This window comes from Eublepharis macularius, chromosome 5, assembly GCF_028583425.1.
Source record: "Eublepharis macularius isolate TG4126 chromosome 5, MPM_Emac_v1.0, whole genome shotgun sequence".
NCBI lineage: Eukaryota > Metazoa > Chordata > Lepidosauria > Squamata > Eublepharidae > Eublepharis > Eublepharis macularius.
The window spans coordinates 44,234,744-44,255,495 of record NC_072794.1 but is presented as its reverse complement, the minus strand read 5'-3'; the positions used below and the strand labels follow the sequence as shown (position 1 = coordinate 44,255,495).

At 42.9% G+C, this 20,752-nt stretch overlaps 1 protein-coding gene across 2 annotated transcripts in view; it reads right to left on the bottom strand.

Moving 5' to 3' along the window:
* The window catches only part of VAV3 (vav guanine nucleotide exchange factor 3), a 221,197-nt gene extending 200,650 nt beyond the window's left edge, over nt 1–20,547 (bottom strand). For both annotated transcript variants that reach the window (XM_054980021.1, XM_054980022.1), the window contains exon 1: nt 20,239–20,547. In XM_054980021.1, coding sequence (XP_054835996.1) covers nt 20,239–20,442 — 204 coding nt within the window. In that variant the 5' untranslated portion in view covers nt 20,443–20,547. The remainder of the gene's footprint in view (nt 1–20,238) is intronic.
* Between the last annotated feature and the right edge of the window lie 205 nt (nt 20,548–20,752).

The window sequence follows — 20,752 nt, the reverse complement described above, 5'->3', positions numbered from 1 at the left end:
AGTCGATTGTAACGGCAGGAACAAAATCTTACAACAATGGGGAGGATGGCAGATGGTGTTATTTCCTTATTAATAATAAGCTAGTTTTTCCACAGTATGGTTGAAAAGGCAGGCTGTAAACAGCAAGCCAAAGTTCACTGTCCTTTTAATATCACAACTTTCCAGGCAAGGGCCTTCACAGGAACCATGTTTTCAGCTTATGTCAACTAAATTAAATACATTGGTGATATAATCTTATCAGAGTCCGAGTAAACCTGTTGAAAGAGGAGAAACAATCTCACAGATTACTCTCCCTGGCAGAAGAATTCTGAGATTGATAAAACCTTCCTTGGAAGCAGCCATATCTCCAAACACCACTTTGCCACTATTTTAATTAATGATGACCCACAACAGATCAATATCTAGAAAATTAAATGCAATTTCCAATTGGGCTGGATGTGACTAAAGGCATTCAATTTGCCTGTGTATGTTTTAAGCACCAATACTGTGACCATTATTTCCAAAACTCCTAGGACATACGTGCCACAAACAAGAACCCAGCAAAAAGGAAGGGGAATAAAGGGTCTCTCTCTCTCTCTCTCTCACACACACACACACACACAGAGGGAGAGAGAGAGAGAGAGAGAGAGAATATATGGGATTGTCTTGAACTTTTCGTTTAGCACCCTCACAATGCTGCTATTATTATTCCTTTGGGACTGTTCTCATTACATTCAGGCTTTAGACACCAGTTTATACATGTATACATTAATGGTTTCAGTCTATCTTTCAATTTTACTGTGTATATGGGATAGTTTTGCGGCAGCAATATTATGACAGTGCAACCAACTACTATGGAACCCAAGACTGGAAGTTGTATTTGGGAAGCATAAAAGAACTGCACTAAAGTATCATTATCAATGTCAGATTTATTTGGTCTATGACCAGTACAAATTGAAAGATCAGAAAAATTTACATCAGAACAAGTTACAGAAGGTACAAGAACAAGATACAGAAGGTCAATCCTGCTACACAGCAGTCAAAATTCACTAAAATTTAGAATCCCAATGGATTTTGCAAGCAGCTGAAAAACATTTTGCACAGCTAACAGTAACCTGCTGATTGATACCTATTAGAAGCTTCTTTGAAACATCAACATCAGAAAAGCCTGGAAAGCTTTTAAGCAACGGGGCAATTGCATTTGAACAAATACCATAATAAAAATAGCAATAGAACAGGACATGCTCCACTGATTCCACCTCTTCAATGCCACAGGGACAGATTCTCTCCTTCATGGGGACCTTTTTTGTATCTCCCCTCCAAAACTGCAGAGGGGAGAGCTTGCCATCTTGCCAATGTAAAAGCTCTCAAAAGGGAGAGATAAGGAGCTGGAGCGACAACTTATCTTAGATTCTCAGGAATTAGAACATTTGGGGCGTTGCTGTTGTCTTTTTGTCATTCAGTATCAAACAGCCTTTGTTTGACGATTGCTTTTACTTGGTCACATCTCATTTCCATATCTCATTATTCATGTCCATGCCCAACTTTAAGAGCTTATGGCTGCAATCCTAAGAATATTTTCTCGGGTAGTATGTCCCATTGAATGAAATAGGACTTCCTTCCAAACAGATCTACTTAGGATTGTTCCCTACATGCCCCACATGGTCTGGAACTTGCATACTTTAAGGATCACCTCATTGCATACATTTTACACAAAGAGAGATCATTAAGACATGGAAGGAAAGCGCTGCTCTTTACCCTCCCCACATGGAACCAAGAAGTATGACAACAGGCCTTCTTTGTGGTAGAGATTACACTTTGATACACCTTGTCTAAAGAAATACAATTAGCTACATCTTTGCTGGCCTTCTGGCAGCGAACTCTCCCCCCCCCCTTTTTTTAAAGGATAATCGTTTACAGGTTGAAGGTGATTGGACAGGATTTTTCCTTATTTTTAGAACATTTTTTCCTGCCTTTCTTCCAAGGAGCTTGGGATAGTATACAACATCCTCTCTTCCTCCATTTTATCTCTGTGAGGTAGGTTAGGCTGAGAGATAGTGGATTGGTTTAAGGCTGCTAGATTCAGAATCAGAGTAGTTAGAGAGCAGGTAAGCCGGTGCTCCGTCTGCCTGCCATTGTGAGTGGAAAAATGGTTTAAGATTTAATCTATTATCATGATATTGCAGCATGTTAACTGGTGTGTACTTTGCACAATAACTGGGAAGAGATTCCTGCAAAAATATGTCAAACTTGCAAGGAGTGATGATGATACAGGCTTCAGTATTCTGTAGCACAGTGGTTAAGCGATTGAGCTGCGAATCAGCACTCTGGCGGAGCCAGCAGAAGAGGGAACAGCCGCCAGCAGGCCAGCAGGAGCCCAAGCCCAAGGAGCCATGCACCCCACTCAGACGCCTACACCCCCAGCATTGCTGGCACAGCCCAGCCCTTCCCACCCCAGAGGGGAAGGGCAGAAATGCCCAGGGGAGGAGACCTGAATGGGGAGGCACCAAGAGAGGCACTCCCAGAGGCTGGCTGGACTGGCCATCACCAGGGGCAGGGAGGGAGGATGCAGGGGATAGGGCGGAACCAGGAGGGGGAGGGGAAAACCACCAGGACAGTCCCATAAAAGTGGGTGAGACAGGGAGGCCGGGGAGGAGTAGCTGGGAGATATGAAGAAAGGATGGAGCAGAGAGAGAGCGGACAAGCCCAGAGAGGGAAACCTCACAGCCTGAAGACACATATGCCCAGTGGGGAGAGAGAGGGAAGAGGATGCTATAACCTCCCCTCCTCTCCCCATTCTGAGGCTCCCTGAGTCAGCTTAAGGAGGGAGGCTAACCTGGCAGAGGTGCCCCCTCCTGGTTCCGACAACCAGGGTCAGGAAGCCCACACAGTATATGAGTGCATTTATTATTTTATAGCTCAATCTGCCAATTTGCCCACACTCCATATTGACCTCTGCCCCTTCTAAGTGATCTATATGCTGAGAGTGTACACATCTGCACTCACATGCTCTTAGGTAGAGTAATCAGTAATTCTAGGTCTAGTCCATGCATGAAGTTATCCTTCCCTTGCATTTAAATAAATTTCAAATCGTGATTTGAATTATCTTCACAATTGGCTAACTTTTTAAACAGTCTCATCATTCACTAAAAGTCTTTTTCTTCCAGTCCTGACTGGCTAATTTTCAACCCCAAGGGAAGATTTATTTATACTATACATCCTACTATACCAGCAAATTCCCTAAAGGCACTTACAATATATTTTAAAAATAATTTAGACAGAATGAATCACACGAAAGATGCCCTAGTATTTCAGTATTATCTTCAGGATAGAGGGTATCTATGTGAACTGATACAAAAAAAGAGTCATACTGAGGCTTAAAACAGAGTTTGAAGAACTGCTTTTAGCAAATGGTAAGGGTATTATCTCTAGTATGTATTCTTGCTTATTAAGAACAATGCTCAAACCTGATCAAACCTTTTGAAGTAAATGGCAAAAAAAATATAGGGAACATCTTAGATGATTCAGCATGGAAATTTATTTTCACTTAAAGCACTACCTTTACAGTTTCTCTCTCTTTTAGAGAAAACTTGTTGAAAATGATTTATATGTGGCATTTAACCCCTCTAAGGTTAGCAAAGATGTATAAGACCAATACAGACACATGCTGGTTTTGTGATGGAGTGAAAAACCAGGGGGAAACCTCCTGTAGCATCAACTCAAGAGTAGAGAGACAAAGCTCAAGGAGGCACACAGAAAGGTTGCAATCAAACAACTGTTAACAATAACCAGTTTTATGTCTCAGTGTAATAATCAGAATAGTCCAGTTCAATAGCAAAGTCCCATGCACCAAACTGTCGTATATTTTCTTATTCCTTTGGTATCCAAGGTGCCTATAGCGGAGAACACACAAATCTTTCAGTCTGTAGTTAATGGAAGCCGCTTGTTCCCCTGCAGGGGAAGAGCAGAGGCGGCATTTCCAGCCTGATGGCTATGAGCTTCACCAGCCCCGTCTCCTTAGGGTTGTTTCGAGAACCGTCTTAGTTCCAGGGCCGGCGCCAGAGGTTTCAGCGCCTGCGGCAGCAGGTGCACACGCGCCCCACGGGAGGCGTGATGACGTCATCGCAGACGTCATCACGCACCACAGGGGGGCTGGGCTGCGCGCAGACCGCCGAGCGCAGAAGCTGCAGGCTGCTGCTGGAGCAGCGCGTGGAGGCTGATCCATGCGCTGCCCCAGCAGCAGCTCACAGCTTCTGCGTTCAGCTGGGGCAGAGGAGCGCGCAGCTGAGCTGGCGTGGCTGGCTGCAGCAGTAGCTGTAGCCAGCCAGGCAGCCCCGTGCCGCCGCCACATGCTCCAGCTGAGTGCAGAAGCTGCGGGCTGCTGCTGTAGCGGCGCGCGGAGGCTGCTCCGTGCGCCGCCCCAGCAGCAGCTCACGGCTTCTGCACCCGGCTGGGGCGGAGGAGCGCGCAGCTGAGCTGGCGTGGCTGGCTACAGCTGCTGCTGCAGCCAGCCAGCCAGCCAGCTCCGTGCTGCCGCCGCCACCGCGCACCCCAGCTGGGTGCAGAAGCCGCGAGCCGCTGCTCGAGCGGCGCACAGAGGCTGCGCCCGGCTGAGGTGTGTGGCGGCGGCGGCGCCAGCAAGGGGCTGGCAGGCTGGCTGGCTGCAGCAGTAGCTACAGGCGGCCCTGTCATGCCAGCTTTGCTGCGCGCGCCTCTGCCCCCAACACCCCCTCCAGCGCCCCTCCAGTGCCCGCGCGCCCGAGGCCACCGCCTACCTGGCCTCCATGGGCGCGCTGGCCCTGCTTAGTTCTTTCCAATAAACAGTATTCCAACTTCCGTCTCCAGTGTAGTCAATATCAATGGGGTCATTGGAGACAGAAGCTCCTTGAGCTTTGGCTCTCTACTCTTGGTTTTGTAATGGAGACAAAGCAGATTTCTTTCATATGTGGTGGATGTGTATACGGGCCTCCAGCTTTTGGCAACAAGTAGCAAACATATCAATCAGATTGGAGGTACAAATCCCTCAGAAACCAAATATTACTGCTGAACGATTTACCTAATTAACCTAGAGATCAGCAGATAATCGTTCTTCATATGATTACAGCTACCAGATTGGTTTTTGCCAGACAATGGAAACAAAAAAAACACCCCAAAACTACAAGATTGGTTGTTGAAAGTAAAAGAGATCTATACTTCAGTGAAATTAACTGTATATCAGAAAAACAGAGATAACTGTAACATAGATCTTTTATGGTCAGGAGCAATACAAAGAACCTGACAAAGAGAACCGAAAGCTTATGCTACAGTAAAGTTGGTTAGTCTTAAAGGTGCTACTGGACTCTAATACAAAGAATGGAACTTATAATTATGTAACTAGAAGAGGCATTGATATTATGAGTTGATGAAGAGCAACTTTGCATATTGGTGGAGATAGGATGGGTGGTTTTGGATTAGTGACATAGTCAGGAGATACCAATGTACTTATTTACATCCCGTATTTTATCTGTGTGTACATTTTTTCTTTTGTATACGTTACAGTTTGTTAATAAATTAATTTTTTTTAATCACACTAAAGAGTCCAACTGATTAAAAGACATATTGTTGAAGGCTTTCACAGCCGGAGAACAATGGTTGTTGTGGATTTTCCGGGCTGTATTGCCATGGTCTTGGCATTGTAGTTCCTGACGTTTCGCCAGCAGCTGTGACTGACATCTTCAGAGGTGAAGCACCGAAAGACAGAGATCTCTCAGTGTGAAAACTGAGTTTACAATACAGCCCAGAAAATCCACAACAACCACTGATTAAAAGACATTCAAAACAATCAGCCATAGCCCACTGTTAATATTTAACTAAGAGTTTTTCTAGTGTTTGTGGCTCTTCACTTCTAAGATCCGTGATCAAAATGGTGCCACTCAAGTGTTGGTGCCATTCAATTAATATGTCTTTGACTGGAGCCAAGTTAAGTGCTTTACAACGCAATCCTATGCAAAGTTACTCCATACCAAGCTCACTGAAATCAGTGGGCTTAGACTGGAGTAACCGGATTGAGTACGGATTTTAAAAAGTTCTCTCTGTAACACAAGTAAGATGTGTGCACGCATCTTAAAAGCTGGCACCACAATGTATTTTATTATTTCTGATGCCTTTTCTGATTTTTAGAACTTCGTGTTCTCTTATATTCTGATTTCCTTTATAATAAATTACTTTTTAGTTCTAACGCTGTGCCTGGAATTTTTCAATCTCCTTACACTACCTAGCTTTGGCTCATACTATCTATACACCCACATAAAATTTGGAGCGCTCACCCTTTTTGCAAGAGGATTAATCAGGTCTCTTTGAAGACATTTAACCTTCAAAGTACAGACAATACAATTTTTATAGGTTTTGAACACTTGGTTGGGTCAGGACAGTGGTGTGGCGTACAGGGTAAGAGTTCAGGCGAAGTGACACTGGATGACCTCTCTCATCACCATAGTGAATAGCTATGCAGTGCATGACAATGTCACTGTTTCTGATGTTTTTAGCAGGTAGCTGAGTTGTTAAAGGGTTAGCACTGGTTAATAACTGGCTGCAGCAGAAGCATAGGATTTGGCCGCCCATGTTTCAAACTAGAGACATAGAGTGGTCTCATGAGGAAAAAGCTTCTGCCATACAGCTACAGACATAGGGGGTGGGTGGGTGGGTGTGTGAGAGAGAGACAGAGACAGAGACAGAGACAGAGAATAACTGCTATTGAACTCCAACTTGCATCTGAGGATACGTGCTTTGAATCCCACTGTATAGCTATGCTGGGGTTTATTGGAGGAAAGAAATCAAGAAGCCCGAGACCAAAATCTAAAAGGTTTCCCTTGACCTTCCCTTGCCTCCAGACACACAGATTTTAAAAACCTCTTACCAAACCACATCATTGGTGGGGGGAGACACAGGGAACCCCCCAAGAACAATTGATGGTTTGTTTCTATAGCTATATTTTAAAAGACAGTTCTGTACTACAACATCTCTTTGCAGCAGTGTCTTATCAGAGGAAACAAAGCACAGACAACAGCATAACTGCAAGACATCTAGCAGAATACCCAAAACTATGTTCTTTGAGCAGAAGATATATTGCATAAAATAAATTCATGAGGGATTCATGAACCCAACATGACACCAACTTGGAAGAACGTTTCTTCTCTCTGCTTTAAGAACTTGTGCGCATGCGCGTGCACCTGTGCAGAGTTACCAGCAGCCCTCTTGTTTTAACATACATGATCTTCTCTCATCATCTGAAACTGCTTTCAATTGCAAATCAGCCTTCTAGCCAGTTAAGGCTTTGATCTCAGCCAATCAATTTCCAAGTCCTACTGTCTGGCAGGAAACTATAAAATCCTGCCGAAACCCAAGCAACACTAAAACAGACTTATTCACTCCATTTCCATAAGTCTGTGACAGCACAGATTTATGACCATTTGAGTTTAAGCAGGTTCTAGGGCTAATTCAGTCACTATTTATACACTATTTCAATGACACGGTCGATAAAATCCACAGCTGAATTCCAGAAAATCTGATAATATCAGTGGAAAGGAATCATGTACTCCATAGATAGTGGGTTCCCCTCCATGCCAGCATCACTAGCCTCTTGAAGGGAATTCACTGAATTCATGGCCATTTTCACATGGTTGTAACCATCCGTAAAATCGCACAAAGCTCACGGCACAATGGCGTCTTCAGGGCACAATTTCCCGTCATGATCCCATTTCATGGCATGATTTCTGACATCATCGCACCCGAAAACAGGATCATGATGGGAAATCATGCCCTGAAGACACCGTCATGCCATGAGTTTTGCACGATTTTGCGGAGGGTTATAAGCATGAGAAAACGGCCCCTTATAGTGTTTATTCATAATCACCACATTAACCTCGTGAAAGAGTCTCCAAGTTCCAAAACACCGCCCACATCACACCACATGTGAGACTGCTGTCATGACATTATCTTGCCAGAAAAAGGACTATAAAAATCACAAAAGGATGACTTTTCTGCCACAAAAATTATCTTAGAAGGAGAGGTGAAACTGACATAGCCTTGGGAGGCAAAGAAGAAATAAACAAACCCTCTGAGCAGCATCTCCCTGGCTCTGTAGAGACGGGAAATTGACAAAGCCTTCCGATCTCTTTTAAAACTCAGCTTCCTGGCTAACATTGCAACTCCCTTAATGTGCTCCTCCTCATGTAATTCGTCTCTTGTAGCTTTGCTCTACATGCAGGTAATTTCTTTTGAACACAGAAACAGTAACAATCTGTCTAGATGTGCAGGTTTTTAAAGAGTTCGGTCTTGGTTCGCCAGTAAATGGTACATCCCAGATGGAGAGCCTCAGTAAGAGCTGCAATCGCAAAGTAATGTTAGCATGAAAGACATACAGTCAAGCTGCACATTACACAGAATTTCATATAAATTTTCCCTCAAATTTAATTTTTTTAAAACAATGAAAACAGCCACTGGCTATTGCAATCACAAGTGAAAGAAGAATGCATGGGCCAGAAATAAAGTATGATTAACTCCTTGAAAGGTGGGTTTTCTCTCCAAAAAGGAAAATATGCCCAGATAGGAGAAATTATACCCCACCATACCTTCTCACTTGCACATAGAAGGATAGCTTGAAAGGGGGACATTTTGAACAGAAAAGCACAGCTGTGAAGGAACAGGGTTATACATCACATCCTATAAGCGACTTAATTACCATCTCTTTTAATATAAAATGGAACCGAAGAAAAAACACACTGGAAGAAGAATAACATGCAACTTGGGGTAAAGACCAAACCCAGAAACTGGATTTCCAGAATATGGCAAATATCCTTTTTGATTTCATCATCCTCTTATCCCTTCCTTTCATTCCTAAAATGCCTCCTCAAACTGAAATGAGGTCATGGCTGGAAATTAAAGACCTTTTAACTTTCAAAGTGCACAGATGTATTGCTAGTAAAGCTGTGCTTTGACTAGATAGTGTGGATGACAAAGTCTATTTTCCCACCAATTATCTTCCATCAGAATGGAACAAGCAGCAAGATGTAATTATCCTGGCTTCATGACAAAGGGACATATGATAGGCAAGGTCCAGCTGTCTCAATTTAGCTTTGTTTGAAGCTCAAGTGACTTCAGAATTGTTGGGATTTTCTCTTCCTCTAATGCATCTCTTCTGTCTATCCCTCTCCTCCCTACACTTGCACACTCATTCATTGGGCAGGCAATTTGCTCCCCCCTCCTACGTGTTCTAGCCACTGTGCCACCAATGCCCTGCCTTTCAAATACTTCTTCATTATCTTTCTCCTTCAAAGAAATGTATAGCCAGTCTTCTCCCACTACAGGACTTTCATCTATTTTCTCTGCTCAAGCAAAAAGATACTATCGTGTATTGAACTGACTGCTTCAACAGGACAAAGAAATATACAGTGCTGCTACAGCCTTGTTTTTACTATATACCTATTCCTCTCTGCTCCATAAAACCCCTACCAACAAATGTTAAATTACACTTCAGGGACTAATCTCCACTGTAGCTTTGACAGACAGAAGCGGCGACAGTACACTCTTTAAATATATCTTTACATATCAATCAGTTCTTCTCATTGTGACCAGTGTTGCTGCTAGGGTTTGCAGCTATGGGTATTTAGCTGCCCAAAAGCACCATCTCAAACTTAATTTTTCAAACAGCAAATGAGGTATAAAACCTATATGTGGCCTGTACCACATGTCTGTATGTCAATAAAATATCTATAATATTTCATATTTTAAAAATCCCTAAAAACAGGGGGGAAAGCATGTCAGGCAGCAGGCCAGAACTCTTTTTCTTGAAATCAACTTTCTATATACAGGGAATTAATGGAAGAACTTTAAGTCATGAGAGCCCTCAATACAGACATACATAATATGAAGCAGTATACAGATTTACCAATCATCCAGTCTCTAGGAAGCCTGGATTTCTATGTCTGCCAGTCTCTCCATACAGGCCTTTGACTATGTGGAAATCCTTAGTGTCCCTATTGCCTTGACATTATTCATGAGCAGGAAAGGTTGAATATCTTCTGTATCCCACTGGCTGAGGCTACATGTACCGCAAAGCAACACAGATGTGGCTATAATCCATAATGATCATGTAATGTGGTTGATAACGCTCAAACTTTCCCTGCAATTCAATTCAGCCGAGTTGCTTTTGAATGATACCTTTAGAAGAATTCAAGCAAGAGCGCCTCATTCTCGTAATAACTCCTGAATAATACCTTACAGCATTATAACTGTCAACACCACATTTTTGATATAGCTAATGATTCACAAAATAGCAACTTCATACTGCTTTTTTTCCATTGGAAAAAAAACTGAAGACAGAAACTAACACAATCACCATGTCATTTGTAAATTGTGGGAGGTTTTATTTTTTTTAAAAAAGAGAGGACAGCTGTTCTTGAGGATCTTTGATTATTTTGTAGAGACAGAATACCCAGTATGAGTTAATGGATCCATTTGTCATATGTTTTATGAGTAATTTATATTTTAAATGATATCACAAGCCTCAAAATCACTGGGCCTAAGACTACTTACAGCAGGACTGTTGTAAGCGTTACTGAGGATGGTTCCCATTCTATGAATATATAGAAGCAAAAGAACTGCAACCTCCTTCTCCACACCTCTCTTCTTTGATGTATCAATGTCAAAACACTGTGTTAATATTTTATGAGTGAAATGTATTATATTGGATTGTTGTTTAACTGTTGTTATAGTTCAAAATTGAATAAAAATATTTTTTTAAAAAAATAAGCGTTATTGAGGCACACATCCATTATTCAGAATTATAAACCATCACTCAAAAGGGTCCCAAGTTCTTATTTTTAAAAATGTACTTTCTGTAGTGCTCTTCAACTACTCATCACGAAAAATTTTGAATTGTGTGTGCTTCCCCACTTCTAACAAACAAAAGTCTGAACACTTTGCTGTCATCACTCCTGCCTAGACTTGAAAAACAGAACACTAATTCAGCATACACAGCATAACACAGTTTTTCATCTGAAAGGACATTTATAAAGCTGAAAATCATATTGGATTGTAAGTATACAGCTTTGCCTCCCAAGGTGATTGGGTAACACTAGGGGCAGTCTGAGCCAATAGGAAACCGGGGGCAGCTATGACAGTCCCTGTGCTGTGGGTGGGGCTCCCAAGTACCAAAAACCCACACATCAGAGGAGGGGAAAGAAGGAGAAGGGCAGGCTCCCACTGCTGTCACTCACACGTACCACATTCAGGGCTTGGACAGCTGGCTCAACAATGGCTACTCACTCCTATCCCATCTGACATTCAGACAACCGTCTTCCAGTAGCAGCTCCCACCTGCCTCAACCCTTGTTTGGCCCAGTGTGGGTGGGTATCAATGACTCTGCAGCCCATCTTGGACTTTTCCCCAGGGCTCTGAATCACTAAGAGTGCCCTCGATATCATTTCTATGTATAAACACTACATATGGTAAAACAGCATGATCATACCTGCCAGCCCAATACCCATACAATGCGCATAACATTTGTATAAGGCTTGCATATGAGACCACAGGTACAAAATGCACAATTTATTTCATAAACCATACAGATTAACAACAACATGGTTCAGGTTCATACCTGTGGATTACACAAAATGTTAAATTCAATGCATGGGTATTTTGCAGTGGATGTACTCCCAGTCCCACACAGCATGTAGTCTCTGCCAGTTTAGTAAAAACAAATGGTAAAGCTCTCTTTGGGCTATGGGCAGGGTTCATTTTGAGGGGGAATGCACAGGAACGCAGTTCCGGTAGTTCCCCAAAGAGGTCACATGTCAGGTGGCCCCACCCACCTGATTTTCGGCCATTTTGGGCCCATTGCAGCCTGGATTGGGGCTGAAACGGCCAGGATTGGGGCCAAAACAGCCAGGAATGGTCCCAAAATGGCCCAGATCAGCCTCTGATGGGTGGTGGATCACTCTCCTGCTCAGCAGCGGCCCGATCCTGACCATTTTGGGCCCTTTTTTGGCCATTTTCAGCCCCCTTTTGCCATTTTGGGCCCAATTTCGGCCCTGAATGGCCAGGATTGGGTCCAAAACAGCCGGGATAGGTGATGCCAGGGGGTGTGACATGTGCAAACCAGTTATGCTAACAACACACTTCCGGCGATGGCAAGAAGTGTGACGTATGCTAATGAGTTATGCTAATGAGTTCCTGCAGCTCTTTTTCTACGAAATGGCCCCTGGCTATGCGTCCCCAATCTGTGGGCACTTCTGGACTTTTGAGAGGATATGGCAGAATTTTGAGGGGGAAGGATGAATATCATCCCAAAATGGCTTCCACAGGAGGTGGATCCAAACACAATACTTTTCTCACTTTGCAAAAGAAACACAGGAAGGAAATAAAATGAAGTAAAGGAAACCCGAGAAGGAGGGGAATGAGAAAGAAGATTTAAAACAAATGAAGAAAAATACAAGTGCTTATCAGTCCTCCTGATCTTCCAGTGACTGCCTTACAATGGCCCTGAAAAGTAATCAGGCTACACAGGAGTACTGGTAGGTGCCATGCACCCTTGGGAAACCCTGTATTATGCCATTTAAGACTACAGGTGAGAGATATTTGTTAATACTGCTCCACACACATACAAAAACCCTATCCTTATGTGCAAAAAATCCACTGGTTACATTTACCCTACACTTCCTCGTTTCTCCTAAAATGTTGGGGAGGGGTCTTTCTTTTTCCACAGGGAACATCCCTTCACCCAAGGGAATATACTCCATGAAAAGCTTTAAAAGTTAATTCTACTGAATGTATAAACTGGATCTTGTAGAAGGTTGTTCATACCAGACCTTTTATCTTACACCATCCCCCCTCCAATTCTGCTATATTGGTTCCTTCCAAGGACATCCAGTGTTCTTTCTATGCACAAAGATTCCATCTGACACATTTCTTGCACCTTAAATTTGTATTTCTAGTGCTTTATTTCAATCAAAGGAAGAAAAGAACTATAATTCTATAGCCCATAGGCATACAGAGCATGCATCTTGAAACTAAGCCATCCCATTACTTTACAATTAAAGATAAGCATTTTATATCCCAAGTTTACTTTAAAATATATTATTTAACACAGTGTCAATATTTCCACAACAGTAGCATAACAACTTTAGTCCTCCCTGTAGGAAGTGTAATGGTCTATACAGACTTCTTTAAAGAAATCAAAAATAGTTTACAAAACAGCAGTCATAAACATTAGACAAATCAGATATTGTAAACATGTGCCTTAAAAATGTGTTTTTTTTAAAACAGGCTTGCCAATAATCATTCACCCAACTGCCTGGGACGTCACAACCACCTGCCCCATGTCCAGTGATAATTCCTTTGCATCTTATGCTCAGCATGCATCTGGATCTTTAAAAAATTTTGTTTTTACATGTCAGGTCCAGTACTGACTCAGCTTTAAATCCTATGCATAAATGGATAAGCCAGTACTTTCACACGTATGGTCTTTTGTTTTGTTTTACAAACTGCATGGCTGTGGTTGCCCTATTTATTGTCTTTTTCACCCAAGATCCCATACAGTGATCCTATGCAGAGCTATTCCAGTCTAAACGCATTGATTTTGCTGGCTTAGACTTAATACCAGTATTAATAATAACAACAACAACATTCGATTTATATACCGCCCTTCAATGCCCACTCAGAGCAGTTTACAAAGTATGTCATTATTATCCCCACAACAAAACACCCTGTGAGGTGGGTGTGGCTGAAAGAGCTCCAGAGAACTGTGACTATCCCAAGGTCACCCAGCTGGCTTCAAGCAGAGGAGTGGGGAATCAAACCCAGCTCTCCAGATGAGAGTCCCGCGCTCTTAACCACTACACCAAACTGGCTCTTGACAATACCATTGTTTTTAAGGATATGAGATCCTATTAAAAGGATCTCTATTTATTTATTCATTTATTTAATGTCATTTATAGTTCACCTTTCTCACTGATTCTCAAGGCAGATTACACAGTATGAGATTAGTACAATCAGTATCAAGAACATTTCAATATAGTATCAAGGACATTTCCATAAACAATGTCATAGGGTAAATAGATACAAGACATAGCATTAGCAAGAATCCAATACAGAGTAGAAAAAATACTGAAACAGAACATAATCAATTCTAGGACTGACATTAGACAACATGGAGCACAGGTGGTATATAGAAGTACATATTTAAAGCAACAGATAATATGTAAGGCAATATAGTGATGAAATCTATGGTCCCTAACTCATTAGCAAAGCATCTGAGACCCCATCCCTACAATACAGCCCTCCCATTTGAGTAAAAAGCCTTTTTGAATAGTTCGGTTTTGCACCATTTACAGAAAGCCGGGAGAGTGGGGGCTCTCCTGACCTCCTCAGACAGGTTATTCCACAGGGTAGGGGCCACCACAGAGAAAGCCCATGTACAGGCTGCAGTTGACTTCACCTGTGTGCAGCCTGGCACCCACAGGAGATCCTGTTCAGATGAGTGAAGCTGCCATGGAGGAACATAGAGAGGGAGGCGGTCACGTGAGTATGCTGGACCAAAGCCATGAAGAACTTTGTATATAATAACCAATACCTTGAACTGAGCATGGTAACTGATGGGAAGCCAATGGAGCAACTGTAGGATGGGAGTGATGTTCGTGCTTCTGCTCACTCCTGATAACAGTTGAGCTGCAGCGTTTTGCACTAATTGGAGCCTCCTAGTTAACTCAGATGGGAGACCTACAATAGTCAAGCCTTGATGTTACCATAGCATGGATCCAAGTGGCCAGGTCAGCCTTGTCAAGATAAGAAGCCATCTTCCAGGCTAGAATGAGGTTGTAGAAAGCATTTTTTGTCACTGCCTTAACTTGTTTTTCTAGTAATAACATAGGATCCAGTATAACCCCTAGGCTCTTAACTGAGTCTGCAAGGGTCAGACAAACGCCATCAAAAGTGGAGAGTACAATGTCCTTCAAGATTTCTGCCTTCCCAACAAACATCACTTCAGTCTTGTATGGGTTCAATTTCAATTGTTTTTTAACCATTTTAAGAGATTTTTTTAATCCAAAGCCAAGTGAGATAAGGTGGTAACACTTGAAGAAATAATAGGGCTCATTTTGAGGGGGAACGCACAGGAAACGCAGTTCCAGTAGTTCTCCAAAGAAGTCAGGCCCCGTCCACCTGATTTTTGGCCATTTGGGGCCCATTTTGGCCTGGATTGGGCCCCAAATGGCCAGGATTGGGACTAAAACAGCCAGGATTGGTCCCAAAATGGCCAGGATCAGGCCTCTTATGGATGGTGGATCACTCTGCTGCTCAGCAGCAGCCCAATTCTGACCATTTTGGGCCCCTTTTCAGCCATTTTCAGCCCCTTTTTGCTATTTTGGGCCCAATTTTGGCCCTGAACGGCCAGGATTGGGTCCAAAACAGCCAGGATAGGTGAGGTCAGGGGGTGTGGCATATGCAAATCAGTTATGCTAATGACACCTCCAGTGACAACAAGGGGTGTGGCATATGCTAATGAGTTATGCTAATGAGTCCCTGCAGCTCTTTTTCTACAAAACAACTCCTAATAATAATGATAATGAAAATGATAATGATAATAACTGTGTTTATATACCACTCTTCTAGACAGATTAGAGCCCCACCCAGAGGGGTGAACAAGTTAGTGTTATTATTATCCCCATGATACAGCTGGGACCTGGGGCTGAGAGGAGTGGTTTACCCAAGGTAAGCTCATGGCAAATTGTGGGATTCAAACCAGCAGAGAGCTGATTTGCAGCTGAACCACTTCACCACTGTGCTACAATCTATGCTAAACATGTAATATATAACATAAAATTGTCTTCCACCATCAATCCAGCTAGATCAGAGCTGCCTGCTTTGACTAGCATCATTTCTCCCAAGGTCTCAAAAAGCAAAAGGTCTTTCCCAGTACCTGAGATTCCTTCATTGGAAGTACCAGGGATTCAACCTATGATCATCAGCAAGCAAAACACTGATTCTCCACTGAGTTTTTACCCTTCCACAAGCATTCTAAAGCTAATTGTTCTCCTGGCATGTTTTCAAACATATATCACACTTAATAATATTCATTACCACATTTACATCTCAAACCTCCTCCAAGGAACAGAGCTCAAGTTCATTTACACAGAACTTAGATGCATCACACAAAGCTACTTCTCAGTGCCATGACTGATAACAGACTGGACATAAAGCAACCTGCTCAAACTGGATAAGGTCAGATGGGGTATAACACTACAGAAGTTGTAAGTAATCAACTCCCCAAGGTTTGCTCCACTGCAATTTAGTCTAAATTACCTTGATAAATCCCTAATAGTCTCTCGGAATAACTACATTTGTTTGAATTTACTTTGGGAGGTTCTTACAGGTTGGCAATTCTTTATCAGAAAACGTGTATGAGCATTCTCTTTGCAAAGTCATTGGCTTTGTTCAAGTGTATTGGCTAGTCACAGAGGCTCAAAATAAATTTCTCATGCTCACCAAAGGCATAATCTAACGAAACATGGGACACAATTCTATGAATTATGCACACACACACACCCCAGAAATCTGGCTGCTTTCAACTCTCACTAATATAAACCAGAGCGCTCCATTTACTCTGTGTAAAAGAAACTCAATACTTCAGATAAACAATATATTTCCCATTGATTTTAACTTTTGGTACGTAGGTTTGGAATTAATCTCACTAGCAATACAATTTCCACATAGGTAAATGGACTACAGATGAGCAGATCAACATTAAATTTAGCAGTTTTTGGCATAACCAGAACATACAAGCATGCAAGACCAAGAACGTACACCAATTTTTCCTTAAAATACCAACACAAAACAAGTAGATTCTGAGAAATTTGTACTGAAAGCAAACTGTTAATTGTGAGCAAAGTATATACTGAAAATATAAAACAAATCCTGTCATATTTGTGCAATTCCAAACAATCCTCAATCATTGCGGCTCTTTTTTAAGTCTTTGAACAAAAACATGTTCAAGTAAACCCTGTCCAACCCAACTATAGCTTTCTCTCTTACTGCTATTTAAGATCAGATTGTTTACTGTTTAAGATCAAATTTTGTTGGCCTAGATAGCTAATATTAATCAGGAGATGATAAAGAAAAGAGTGTATTTCCTGTAACAAAACCATTCTAGCTCATTGCACAACCCGTATCTCTTGAACACTGCCTCTTCATTAATTAATGCTTTCACTTGGGTGAAATTCAGAATTTTCACTGGGCTCTATACAAGGCATTTATACAGAGAAAATTATAGCAGGGCATAACGCTAGAGAATTACATGCAAACAAGACCTAGAAGCACCAATGCAACAGAGATTGCCAGTGCCACACCATTTATGTAGCATTAGTTCCACTGAAATAAATGAACCACTTTACTATGTAACATATGAACGCTCACAAGCAACAAGAAAACAGCAGCAATTAGCAACCATGGTATTAGGAGACAAGCTCAATGCCTGTGAGAATCAGATACAAATCCCACAGATGTATTCTATATACCTAAAAGCCTTCTAGAAGCATGTTTCAGGGTGCTTAACAAGTATAGACAAAAGAAGAATCTTGCGTTCCAAGAATGCAGGCCCTGTGTTAGTTAAGCAAGGGAAGTTTGCTACATGATCTACTGCTTTATCTCAACAAAGTGCATTATTGAAAACATAAGTACCTTGCAGTACACCTCCCGAAATCATACACAAAGCATTCACCAAGGATGGGCTACAGGCAACTTTTGTATTTTAGTTGCCTTTAATGAACATTGTTTGCATACTATTTCCATGAGCACTGCAAATACTAGGCTATGTTTAGTGGGCATAGCACACTGATTTTCCAACAGATTCAGCCCTTGGGGAAGAAAGAGTGGCTTACCCAAAGCCAACTGCAGAGTTCATGGAGTCGAACTAGCAGAGTGCTGATTCACAATCCAGCCACTTAACCATTAGGTGCTTAAGGCTACAATGCTTAAGGCTACAATTTTACACAGACTTATCATAGAACTCAGCTACTGAGCAAATATACAAAAAATTGTGTATAGGATCATTCAGGGAGGAGCTGTGGCTCAGTGATAGAGCATCTCCTTTCAATGAAGAAGGTCAAAGTCTAATCGTTGGCATCTCTGGTTAAAAGGATCAGGTAGTAAGTGAGCAAAAGCCCTTTGTCTAAAACCTGGACAGCCACTGCCAGTCTGAGTAGACAGTACCAGCCTTGATGGATCTATGGTCTGATTCAGTATAAGGCGGCTTCATGTATTTATGTATCATGCCTCGTGTCTCATTGAATAATGCATAAATCTGATCAGGCATGCTCTAGAATTAGCTCTGAAAGTTGCAAAACTAAGAAAGCAATCTAATCACCCAATGGTCCTTACTTTTGAGAAAGTGGTTCTATTACTGTGCAATCCTATGCAGAATTTAAGACCATTGGTTTTACTGGGCTTAGACCAAAGAAGCTGTGCACAGAATTAATACTGCGTTATCTAGAACTTCTGCGATGCCTGAAAAAAATGAGTTCAAATCTGACCTCAGCCATGAGTCGCTAAAAGGCCTTCAAGCAATCTGCTCCCCCTCTCCCAAGCAATATCATATTTGTAACCTACACTACACGGTTGTTGCAAGAATTATTAAGGTGATGTACGTGAAGCACTATGAATCCACGGAAAGCAGTAAATTATTACTGAGTTTTCAGATTCAGCTTGCACACAAGGAACTTAAATTCAAGAAGCTGTTACCGCCTTTGATGTAAATACGTACCCTACCTCAGTCAAGGTAGAGTGCTTGGATTGACTCAGGTCAGTCCCAGTGACTTTAGTGGAAGTAAAGAAAAATACAGTTAAAGGCATCAGCCCAACTAAATTTGGCATGAATGAACCGCACTGAAAGCCAGGGGGCTTAAAATAATCACAGCTAACTTACTTCTATGTGTTAACTCCATTAGTACTGGGGGGGGTACTTTGCTTTTTATTTGGCTGTAATCATGCAGGCAGGCAGCATCGTATGGAAATGTATTTTTTAAATATCAACATAAAGAACAGAGAAAGCCACACAACTAAGATAGCATCTTTTTTCTTTCACTGATCAAATAGCTTAACTCTGAACGTTTCAGAGAAAGTACTTGGCTTTTATTTGTGTGCCAGGAATAATCAAGCCCAAAGGAGCATTTTTGTACCCATTCGGCTCCAACTAGAATTACTCCTGTGCTTAACATTCTCCTGTGCTTAAATGTGGCTCACGTGGACAGGATGCCCATGCCCCCTTCACCATTTTCTCACTGACAAATTCCATTAATTCATGGTACCGGGAAGGGGTTCTGAGTTCAGCACCAGCTTCCCTTTGACTGCTTGGTCAGTTCCCTCTGAAGGCTAGATAGCTCACACACAGTCGTTTTCACATTGTTCCGGGCTGCTATTGCTTTATTTCAAAAGACAAATGGATAAATGCTTAAATCCTCTCGTGAAACCTTCAGAGGGCAGCAACACAGCAGATTTTTGCTTTGGGGCTGTCTTTTTATGCTTCCCCTGTCTGTTGCAATTACAGATAACGGTAATGGAGGCAGTCAACTTCCTAGATGCCTCACTTTACATGACACAGTTCCTCTTTCTTTTCTTTCTTTAAAAAGCTGCTGACCCAGAGAATCCAGGCCCCAAAAGTGGGGAAACAACGGTAAATAAAAAATCGATATGCTTTATTAATATCAAATTGATACAAAAGTGACACATCCTTGGAGCAGAAATAATTGAAAAACAGACCTGCATCCTTCTCCCCATCCCCACCGACTTCAAACAATACGTATCAAATTAGAAATGAAATACTTTGAAAAGGGAGATCAGTGGAAATAAATGACTTTATTATTTATTATTTAACACGCATTTTCCCCTCTAGTTGACGGCAGCTTCACAAATTCTAGCTTCTCAGAACTCAACAGAAGTCTCTGCGCTCGTTTCTTTTTTCCTTTCTTTTCTCCCCCTTTCTAGCAACCCCTCTCGAATAACACGCCTGCAAAATTCGCATCCTTGCAACTCTTTGCCCAGATCAGCCAAGCTATCAGCTGACAAAGTGAAAGGAAAAGGCAAACAAAAGTGACATCCCGGAGGCCCCCTCTGCCTTGGAACAAAGACCTCCATCGGGCCATTCATCATAACGGGAGAGGAGCAGGCTCGGAGCCCCGCGCCGGGGCCACGCAGAGCCCCGGAAGAAAGCCCGCGCCGCCGCGCTCACTTTACCTGGGACATCTGAGGCCGCAGGTTGATCTCCTTGAGGTTGATGGCGAGAGGGCGCAGGTTGTTGAGCAGCTGGCAGAGCAAGACTCCATCGCGGAGGGTCTGGGCCAGGTCGAACACCTGCGCCGTGTCCCAGGTCACCCGGTGGTTGACCGGCAGCACCCGGCACTGGATGAGCCAGTGGGCGCACTGCTTCCACGGCTCCATAGGCACCAGGCGCCGGCGAGGAGCCCCTGACTCGGACGGGGCGCGAGGCGGAGGAAGGCTGCGTTGCCCGTGCCCAGCCTTCCCTCCGGGTCCTCCTCCGCTCGGCCGCCGCGCCGGCTCTTCCTTCTCAGTCCCTCGCGCACCCGGCCAAGAGCAGCCCCAGAGGCTGCGCGTGCACTTTCCCTCCTCCTCCTCCTCCTCCGAGAGGCAAGCGCGAGAGAGAGCAGGAAGCCAGGGCGCGTGCGCCCACCCGTGCACTCGGAGGTGGAGGTGGAGGCGTGGGCCGCCCTCGAAGGCCGGCGTGCGTTCG